The sequence below is a fragment of the Gobius niger genome, assembly GCF_951799975.1.
Source record: "Gobius niger genome assembly, chromosome: 16".
NCBI classification, from domain to species: Eukaryota; Metazoa; Chordata; class Actinopteri; order Gobiiformes; family Gobiidae; genus Gobius; species Gobius niger.
In genome coordinates this window covers 10,583,835-10,594,108 of record NC_136867.1, presented here as the reverse complement: position 1 = coordinate 10,594,108, position 10,274 = coordinate 10,583,835, and the positions used below count along the sequence as shown (strand labels likewise).

The 10,274-nt window shown below is 44.8% G+C and overlaps 2 protein-coding genes across 3 annotated transcripts; both read left to right on the top strand.

The window, feature by feature from the left end:
• Positions 1-81: 81 nt before the first annotated feature.
• On the top strand, positions 82-1,487 carry colec11 (collectin sub-family member 11). 2 transcript variants are annotated; one of them, XM_079573679.1, is made up of 6 exons: positions 82-224; positions 302-373; positions 483-554; positions 729-782; positions 861-956; positions 1,066-1,487. In XM_079573679.1, the coding sequence occupies exons 1-6, from the start codon at positions 98-100 to the stop codon at positions 1,455-1,457; spliced, it is 813 nt and encodes a 270-aa protein (XP_079429805.1). In that variant the 5' UTR covers positions 82-97; the 3' UTR covers positions 1,458-1,487. The 2 variants fall into 2 exon arrangements, with proteins under 2 accessions (XP_079429805.1, XP_079429804.1); XM_079573678.1 differs by having other exon boundaries at positions 1,048-1,487.
• Positions 1,488-1,777: 290 nt separating this feature from the next.
• On the top strand, positions 1,778-5,076 carry dcdc2c (doublecortin domain containing 2C; the record flags this gene model as incomplete). The annotated part of the gene is made up of 7 exons (XM_079574264.1): positions 1,778-2,371; positions 3,481-3,612; positions 4,092-4,247; positions 4,337-4,364; positions 4,456-4,552; positions 4,804-4,904; positions 5,071-5,076. Exons 1-7 carry the CDS (start codon positions 2,091-2,093, stop codon positions 5,074-5,076), a joined length of 801 nt encoding a protein of 266 aa, XP_079430390.1. The 5' UTR covers positions 1,778-2,090.
• Positions 5,077-10,274: the final 5,198 nt, after the last annotated feature.

Sequence of the window (10,274 nt, the reverse complement as noted above, 5' to 3'; positions counted from 1 at the left end):
TTTCAAGGCACTATCTTTGACTGTAGCTTGACTGGTCAGAGGAAAGACTGTTCATGTGCTCTTTGCTGCACGCGCCGCACAGTGGAGTTGACATAGCATGGCCCCTCACATGCTCTTGCTGCCCGCTGTTGTCCTGTCCGTGCTGACTTTGGTGCAGACGTCTTACGCTCAGCAGCTGGCCGAGGAGTCCTGCACCGTTCAGATTCTGGTCCCTGGACTAAAAGGTAGGATTACACATGTGCACTGAGCAAAATCAGAGTCAGCTTTTCGGTCATGCCATGGTTTTGTCTGTGCTTTGCAGGGGAACCCGGGGACAAGGGCCAGAAAGGGGCCCCGGGACGGCCAGGAAGAGTGGGCCCTCCAGGGGACATGGGTATAGTCACTGTCTCTGATCATGGTTCACAGCTGAATAATGAACTGATCAATAATGGGTCATCCAAACCAAAGTGCACACTGATGTAATGTGGGCCCTTGTCTTTTAGGGCCACCTGGGAGTAAAGGACACAAAGGAGTGATGGGACGCCATGGAAAAGTGGGGCCCAGTGGAATGAAAGGTCATTGGCCGAGCAGATAAGTGCTCACACTCATTTATCTCCTGATGAAAGTTTGCTGTAGGTTCCAAAGGAATGCTACTGAAATGCCTTTCTTTTACATTTTCATGTTTCTTTGGAAAGTACAGCATTTGATAGAAAAGAATGAATAATATAAATATGACATTTCTGAACCAGGCAGTAAGGGCGAAACAGGAGACCCCGGCCCAAAGGGCCCAGATGGAGAGCCAGGTCAGATGCAGTATATTTGTACATATTTATAGTGATTATTTTTCATGTATCCATAGTAACTGCCGCCTGTGTCCTCAGGGTTGCCCTGTGAGTGTGCTCCAATGAGAAGGATGATCGGAGAGATGGACCTTCTTGTTGCTCAGTTATCTTCTGAACTCAGATTTATTAAAAGTGGTATGTTTTACTACTTCTGTTACCTTTCTAAGACTCTGCTTACTCAATGCTCAAAGCAAAAAGTATAGAAATCCAAGTGGTCATTTTTCAGCCCTGCCCTCCCCTGCAGCTGTCGCTGGTATTAAAGAGACGGAGAGTAAGCTGTATCTGTTGGTGAAGGAGGAGAAGCGCTTCTGGGACGCTCAGCTGTACTGCCAGGCCAGGGGAGGGCACCTGGCCATGCCCAAAGACCAAGAGTCCAACTCGGCCATAGCAACGTACATCCGGGAGGCCGGGGTGAGCAGGGTCTACATCGGCCTGAACGATGTGGAGCGAGAGGGGGTGTTCACCTACGTGGACTCTTCTCCCATGAGCACCTTCAGCGCGTGGAGGCAAGGAGAGCCCAACAACGCCTACGACCAGGAGGACTGCACTGACCTGCTGCCCACCGGGGAGTGGACCGACGTGTCCTGCTCCCCCACCATGTACTTTGTCTGCGAGTTCACCAAGGACAATATCTGATACTGCAGCACTACAGAGAAACATGTCAGACTGGACTTAACACTACATTAAATAACAGAGAAACCCTCTGCATGTGTAACAGCTACCGGCTGCTCAGTGTTTGGGATAGGCCCCATAACACAAGATGATTGTGAACTTGTATGGCACTGTTGTTCTTAGAGCTACGCTCCCTTGAGCAATGAATAATTAATGCTGAGTGAAATGTGCATTTAAATCAGTCGAAGTTGTTGTGACTGAATCCGTCAGAAACACACTAATGTTCTGTCAATCAACACACTGAATGTAGGACTTCTGTTTATTTATTTGAAGATTCATGTCTTGTACACAACATTAAACATGGGATATAAAGTAAGTAGATTTTTGTAAAGTTCCCTTCATTCCAGCAAGAGGTTTAGTCTTTGGTTACGAAGAACAAAAGGGAGAAACCAATTACGAGAAAACCCGGTAAAAGAACAGTGACAGTGAAAGATGGATGGATGCCAGCACGTGCAGAGAGGCTGGATAGATTTCCTTGATGCTAGGTCGAGCTGTCATGTGAAGAATTGGTTGCCATATCAGATTCTTTCTCCTGTTACTTGCGGCTGCCATAAAGTCCCCGCGAACAGTGCCCTGTAGCTCTCCAGCAGCTCCAGAATGAAGCCTGGCCCTCTCCCCAGCACGAAAGCCATCACCGTCTACAGAAATGGCGACGGATATTTCCCCGGCAGAAAAATAGTGTTGACCTCACGCCTGTCCACCCTGGATGCTCTGCTGGATCTGCTGACGTCTGTGCGCGCGGGGTCAGGGCAGGACCCGCAGTTCGGAGCGGTCCAGAGGCTCTACACTGTGCAGGGCCACAGGGTGCGGCGGCTGGAGCAGGTGGAGGCGGGCAGAGGGTACGTGGCGGCGGGCAACGAGCGCTTCAAACATCTGTGGTGAGTACGGCACTGTCGGACGGGACGCAGCAGAATGGATTCATTCATTTTCAGAACAGGTCACAACTATTCTAATCTAATCTAATTGATAAATCTGTTGTTTTCCCCCTGTTTCTTAAGCTACTTAGAAATAACGACAAGGAAACCACAAACCAAAGCGATGGAGCAGGTAATACGCTCGATTACAGGTGAATGTTTGGGAGATTTGCTCTTTCCACCTTTATATAGGCGACAGTGAGAGGAAAAACTGGGAGGAATTTCTCCTGTGAATGTTTACATGTTCTGGCCAGTAAAAATATGACAACATGTAATTGTTTGGGTGGTATTAGTTTAAGCAGACACTGTTTACTCATTCTTGTGATTTTAACAGAGATCAGACCACACTGTATGGCCAATTTAGGCTGAAATGCACTGTAAGACATTCCAAAGGGTTCACATACTTTTCCCTCCCTCTGTAAATACATCAGTAACACCTGAGATATTACGAACAAGAACTAAATGACACGTTTTTGTCCTTTTTTTTATGACTTTATCTTCATTGTTTCCCCTGAAATTTTAGAACATCTCGTTAGATAATCCGGGACACTTTAAATGAGGGCCTTTTGCCATACAAATGAACACCGAACGCTAGATCCAAGTGAAGATATGCAAACATCACATTCCTCTCTTTTATTCCTACTCAACTCTATATAGCTATTACACTCGCTCAACCAGAGGCTGGCCCATTAAAAGGAGAAAAAGCAACTTGAAATGATAATTCAAGTGTCTAATAGAAATGAAATACAGTTCTCCTGAGTTCAGCGGTGAAGGTTTCTGTAAAGAGTAACATGATCTCCAAACAATGACACCATAACCTAAAAGGGCAGAACTAAGACCTTTGTGTGAGTTCCTTCAGGGCGCCCAGAGTAACAACCCTCCCATCTGCTCTCACCTGATCTCTGGGGCTTTCAGATCCATCCAGTCACCCACAGCAGAATCCAAGCCTCCTCCCGCTGGGGGAAAAGCAAAGACGGGACCTGCACAATACAGTGGGAACAGATTTATACGACGTTCATGTTTTTTATTGACATCCTCTGTGACTTGTTGTGCTCATGATCTGTCTCGTATAGCGTCTTCACGAATGGGGAGGTCTTGGCTCCCGCCGTGCAGATTCGCATCCCGAAATATACGCTGAAAAGCTGGGAGAGTGTTCTGGCCATGGTGACTGAGAAAGTGTCTCTCCGCACTGGGGCTGTGCACAGGTTAGAGACTCACTAGAGAACAGTGGGCTCAGAAAAGGGATTATTTTCATTTCTTAAAATAAATCTTCTCCTAGGCCATATTGCTGTACTTTTGTTGTACCAAAGGCAATGAGTGAAACTATTTTTAGCAATACGAAACCCTGAGGGCAGAGAGTTGGCTGGTTATTTACCATGACGAGACAACTGAAAGATTGTGAAACAAGCTTAGAAACTCATCCCCGTGAAGAAATGGGATGCTAGGAAAGTTAGGAATGAGTTTGGACCGCGACTAACAGTTTGAACTTTAGTGACTCCCTCTGTCATAGTGAAACAATGGAAAAGAAACTTGAGCCTTAAAAAGTCTGAAAACCTTCCAAGGCCATTGATCAATGACAATTTGAAGCTCTATTTCTCTACATCCACACTACCAGAAAAGCACAGGGGATGAGGCACATCGCTACATGTAACTTTTTTGTATTTCCTGACTCTCTCTGGTCCAGGCTTTGCACTGTGGAAGGTCGGCCTCTGTCTGGCCCGGCTCAGCTCAGAAACCAGCAGCAATATGTGGCAGTGGGAGCAGAAAGGTTTAAGGCTCTCCCATACGACCAACGCCTCCACAACAGGCCTCTCAGTAGCAGAAACGGCCCACGCGGATGGTAAGTATACACAAATATTTCTATGTTAGTTTGTTATTGCCCATGATTCTGTTCTGATGGTTCCCTCCTGCATCCTATTGTACCTCCAGCGGAAAGAGGAGTAAAACACACAACATGGTGAGTGCTCCTGAGACAATTTTATTCATAAATGGATCATTGAGAAGCTGAGACATAAATATTTTTGATGCCATATTTGCTTGAGTTTTAGTGGACCCAAATGCGCTTAAAAGAGGAGGGCAAGTACGCCGACAATGGCCAGATGAGGGCAGCAGAGAGGCAGATGCCAAGTGTCTCCTCAGAGCTTAGTGAGATTCTTTGCACACAGGCTGTCTGTCTCAAATATTGTGTGTGCATGTGCGTGCGTGTGTGTGTGTGTGTGTGTGTGTGTGTGTGTGTGTGTGTGTGTGTGTGTGTGTGCGTGTGTGTGTGTGTGTGTGTGTGTGTGTGTGTGAGTGAGTCTTGGCTGCAGAGTTTGGCACAAATTGTGAAAAGAACATGTATTACTTCTGAATATATAATGAGGATGAAAGATGCCTCTGATGGACACCTTTTCTAGGTGTCAGTGTGTTCACGGCACAGAGAAGGAGAATTGAGCTGGCAGGAGCCGCAGAGGTGCAGGAGGACGGCTGGCTCGGGATGAGGATGCCTATAGACCAGGTACGTCACACTGTCCAGTTTATTCTTGATGATAGTGACTGTGGCGTTGAGTGGTCCGGGGCCAAAACATTAAACTAACCTCCTTCTCTTTAACAACTTTAAAATCGCTTTGAGCAAGTTTGTGCTCCCATGTTAACAACCACGTGTTTGTGTTTGTTGTGAACAGCTTTGACCTGCATCCTCAGAGGCTCAGAAATGACAGGACAGCGAGACTGATTGGAGAGGGTCCTCTGAGCAGCAGAGTGGGCCCCTTGCATCTGCAGAGCCTCTGTAACACTACTGCCCCCTGGAGACCAAGCAGGAACATCAATACGATACAAAGAGCTTTTTCCAGTCCACTGCACACACTTCTAAGTGACTCCATTATTGCAAATCAGTTAGAAGTTAAGTATAAAGTTTAACTGAGCTATGCATTTTATTTGAATCATGATTTAAATTCTTTACACAAGCTAAATCGAGTCAACACAAATTGGCCAAAGGGACGCATTTGGCCACGGGGTCTCAATGCTGCCCAGCTTCTTTATACATTTGGAAGTCAGTTCCTGCACAACCACGTGCAGGCACAGGGAACACGACAGTAATTACACATGTAGGTACAGGTAATTATTAAAGTGCAACAACTGTAAATCATACAAGGTGTAAGAAAGATGTACATGGCACATAACACCACAAATGCAGAAAAAAAAAAAAATTCTAAAGATTTGCAAACAGAGGAAAGAGAATTGGACAAAATGGGAAACTCTTGAGTAAAAAGAGAACGTACATTTTTGAATATGTTTAAGTCCATTGTAAAAATGGTAGGAATTTGTGAGTAATATCGTCATTTTCAGAGAAAAAAAATCAGATATAATCCCATTTGAATCAAATTTAATGCTTAATGACATTTAAGGCCTTGATTTTGGCCCAATTTCATGACTTTTAATGCTTTTTGATGCCCCGCGGAAACCTTCCGATGTGAAACCACACATGACCAGGGGCCGTAATCTAAATTGAGACGTTATGTACACCTTTATTACACCTTTATTACACCTTGTAGCCCTTTGTTACACATACTTTGAACTTTCAACACAATTATTGAACCTTGTACTTTAATGTGTAATTACCTGCACTTACTAATTACTTTCTTGTTAGCTGTACCCACACATGGAACTAACGGGCTGTAATCTAGTGTTACCCAATTCCCTATTCCCTGTACATTCTGTCTTTAATAAATCTAAAAAAAAAAGGCTAAGTTTAGGCTCCTATACTGTCTGATTTTGCGTGACACCAACCAGTCACTCTCAATCAATGAAGGTACAGGGTCTTGTCTACTTCTATCGTGGTGGTGTCCCACAAGGATCCATGCTGGGTCCCACAATGTTCAGAACAATTTGTGTTAATATGTCTCATTCTGCAGGAAGTGCTCGTAGCCATCTTTACATATTTATTTACGAGCTTCAATAGCAGTAAATAAATGTCCTTTTCAACATATACCGCAGAATCTTGTATCATAGATCAACAACTCACTCGTCATTAAAAATCATGTGTTGACTCTGTGTGGACAAACATCGGCATGTCTCCAGTCTCCCATAGTTCTGGCAGCATATTAATTCCACCAGTCATCAAATGTGGATAATCTATGGGGTTAACAGCATTCAAACTTGTACAGAACGAAATAAATAAATGTACTTTTTTTTGAAAAATTCTAAACCCTACAACAGTCTAAGTGATACAGGATTTGATAGTCTAGTGATGCATTACAGGGGTCCCAGATGCTCCTGATTTTAAGTCAGACAGTTGGAGTATTTGGCCAGGCTAACCATGGATAAAGGCCCTCGGCTCTCTCAGCGCTGCCTGCTGTTTAGTGTGCACACGGTGAAGCGCGGAGACGGAGTCGCATTAGGAGGAGACAGGTGAGGACAGTGTCATATTCCTAACTGTTTACGCTGTTCTTGTCTGTGCTGTGGTTAGTCCAGATTTATGAAAAAGGAAAAGCTGACGCTGGGTGCGACAGCCCTCCCCTTTACGTTGCCAAGGAGTTCCTGTGAATCACAAATATGACTTGTAGAACAGCTGCTGTTGACAAAAGGGTTGAAATATTACTGCCCTGTTGCTGTAAATGCGTATTTATGATTGTAATGTAAACATGGTCTAAACTAAAGGGCTAATTGTGAGTGACTGTTGTGTGGTAGCCTAACAGCTAAGTGTAAAGCTGTGGTAAGCTTTGAGGGGAATAATGCACTAAATTGTTGCGACTTTGAGCATCTAAAAGCGCAAAAGACGAATGCGATTGTAATCATCATTATTATCCATAATTATAAACTGTAGGGGATGATACAATCCATATATATCCATATGTATATATATATATATATATATATATATATATATATATATATATATATATATATATTTCTTTTCTTTCTTCCTTTTTTTTCAGTTTTATCAAGTAGTGAGAACTCAAATAAAAAACACCTCTTGTGTCAGTTATAGATCTCCAGGCTATGCAGATTTAGAAGTAGATTGCGAGGTTGAGCACTCCTGCAATAGCCCCCAGGCTATGGCCCCGTGGTCCCAGTCTCTTGGAGCCCCTATAAGCAGCTCTGTTAGCTTTGTTAATATCTATTGTTATGAATGAGGACCTCTGCCCCTCTTTCTTTATTGGCATGCCCACGGCAGCCAGATGGATAGGCTGCTACATCTCCTGTGCTATCAGAACGGTCCAGACACAGGCTCACGATTGGTGGGACAAAGTAAGGAATGATGCCCTACTGGGGAGAAAGAAGCAGAGGACGGGGGCAGGGCTCAAACTGAAAAGACCTCTGCCGAACACAACGGGAGTGTTTTGTGTGACGGGAGGAGTGGAGTGTGGCAGCAGAGCCTCCTACTGCTGCACCCTGGGGACGCGCTCCGCTGATGAATGGAGCTGCATGCTGAGAGGGAAGCCTAGGGAGTCCTGGCACACCCAGAAAAGAGACGGTTCATATTTATGGACTGGGGTCAGAAAATGACCTGAGACCTTTCTCTTCACATTCACCCAATTGTGCAGTGTACAAACATCTTTACCGCCTGTTATCACTAGCCTAAAAATAAATATTTATTATTTCATAGCAATTTGAAAAAAGACCCGTCTCGTATCTGCCTTACACTCTCAGCACACTCCCTTTGGGATTACCCTTGACACCCCAAGCGCATTATCCAGAATTGAAGTCCAATTGATTTGATGGTACAATCTGAACCCCATCCCACTGCACAGAGCTTCACACATCAGATCTGCAGTCAACCATTCACACAGCTGGTTCCCACAAAGGTATCACAGTCTTACACGACTGCACATCATTTGAGTTTGATTGAGAATGTCAACAGCCTCCTATAGCCCACAGCTAATAAAATGAAATAAAATAACATGAAACAAGGTTTTCTCCAATGAGAAGAAATGAATCAGAAAGAATCAGAATTGGCATAAATAATCAAACGCTCTAAGATGCAGTTTGGGGAAAGTGGGAGGCCCATGCTGAAGCGGGGGGGGGGGGGGGGGGGGGGGGGGTCTGTCTCCCTTCCCCCTTCAGATCCAGGCCATCTGCCTCAGCTGCTGCCTGCCTTTAACTGCCACTCTAATCGACAATGAACCCAGAGCCGTGCGATAATTGTGCTGCTTGGTGACGTGGGCAGGTACTGCCTCCCTTTCAGAATTCATCAGACCCCATCTGTTCCTCGTAGTGCAGTGTGTGGCTGGCCCCAACCCAACTATCATGCACCCCTTTTACCCTCCCTCTATGCTTGTCTCTCTCTCTCTGGCTGTGCAAATATTGACCATCTTTCTGTCTTCTAGTACCTTACTGTGCAGTGTCCTCCGGGACAACCACACCCACCCCGGGCCATAGCACTGTCATGCTCCAGTCATTACCTCAAAATTGAAGGCTGGCTGTTTCCAGTGATGTGAGAGCCAGTACCAATCCATATTAGCCCAGACCTATTCCATCCTTACATCCTCTCAGCCCTCTGGTGGCAGGTGCTGACTGTTGTCTTTGACCTACTGTTATGATGCACACAGACAGATCATAAACGTCAAAGTTTGATGTCTTTACCATTTAATAATGGAAGCATGTTAGACTGTGGCCACTGGCCTTTTGAAACAATAGCAGAACTCAATACATGCATATTATGCAAATGAAGGAGAGGAGCGCACTGGTGTGACTCGTGTAACTCCATATGATTGTTGTCAGGTGAAGGTCACAAAGGGCACAGGGAACATTATGTTCATGTCTTTAATGGCTTTTCTTCAACACAACCATCAGGTCTTTCTACTCCCTTTGAGCAGCACAATCTTGCAACTGTACCTTTAGGCAACACTTTGTGCTGCAATTTATTAGAGACCCATTTCAGTCACAGTATAAGGTTCCTCAAATACCCCTTCATTGTGCTCATTGGCTAAACTCTATCTCAGGGTTATCAAACTTTTAACACAAAGTACCAACTCATAAAAAGATTTGACCTTCCAAGTGCCTCCAGGTCTGAATCAAATCAGGACCAGACTGGGTCTAAAAAAGGGTCTAAAACAGACCGGAATTAAAAATGGTGTTTTAATGGTTAAAACCATTTAAAAAAAACACCTTCAGCATTACTGAAGCATAAATGGAATTAATAATGATGCGTACAGCACTGTGTATAATATGCAACAGTAAAGACAAGTTTATCATGAAGATAAGTGTGGTATACATTTCAGACGTAAACAGTTGTTAACATAATGTATGGTTACTGTTACTGCTACTGCTACTGTTACTGTTACTGTTACTGTTACTGTTACTGTTACTGTTACTGTTACTGTTACTGTTACTGTTACTCTACTGAGCAGAGCTGGACTGGGTGCTGTAGGAGGGTCATCTCTGACAAAAAGATAAATAAAATCTAAATGACTGCATTCGGCCACAGATGTGCTATAAATGTAAAAACGGGAGAATACTTTTTGCAGCGCTAGATCCTCTCCCCATTTGAGCACATCTACGTGTCTGCAAACTCTCCGTCTGGCCCTATGTCCCTCTACATTTCGACATGTTGGAGGTGACCCACACACACCCACACACACTGCATCACCATTCTCCTTCTCTGCTCAATGTTCCATGACCACAAGGTGAGACGGACAGCCCAGCAGCTGCTTCCTGGGTTGGAAGTCTCTGCAATAAGGGCCATCTGTCAGCATGTCCACTCATGTATATGGGGCCCATCTATTAGGCAGGGGCCCGCAGCTGCTGGGCCACCCTCCCGAGGCCTGCCTGCCTCTCCAGCCTCAGCCACTGCACAATGGAAGCTCCTTCTTCACTCTGTGTCAGACAGAATGGGCTGATTTGATTAAGTCTCAGGCTCTTTTTGTGTTAGCTCAGGGTGTCAAAT

Excerpts from the sequence above, each read along its gene's own strand:
- colec11 (XM_079573678.1), top strand. The coding sequence starts at position 98 with ATGGCCCCTCACATGCTCTTGCTGCCCGCTGTTGTCCTGTCCGTGCTG. Across the intron at positions 225-301 it reads TCTGGTCCCTGGACTAAAAG|GGGAACCCGGGGACAAGGGC; the intron begins GTAGGATTACAC and ends TGTGCTTTGCAG. Across the intron at positions 783-860 it reads GGGCCCAGATGGAGAGCCAG|GGTTGCCCTGTGAGTGTGCT; the intron begins GTCAGATGCAGT and ends CTGTGTCCTCAG.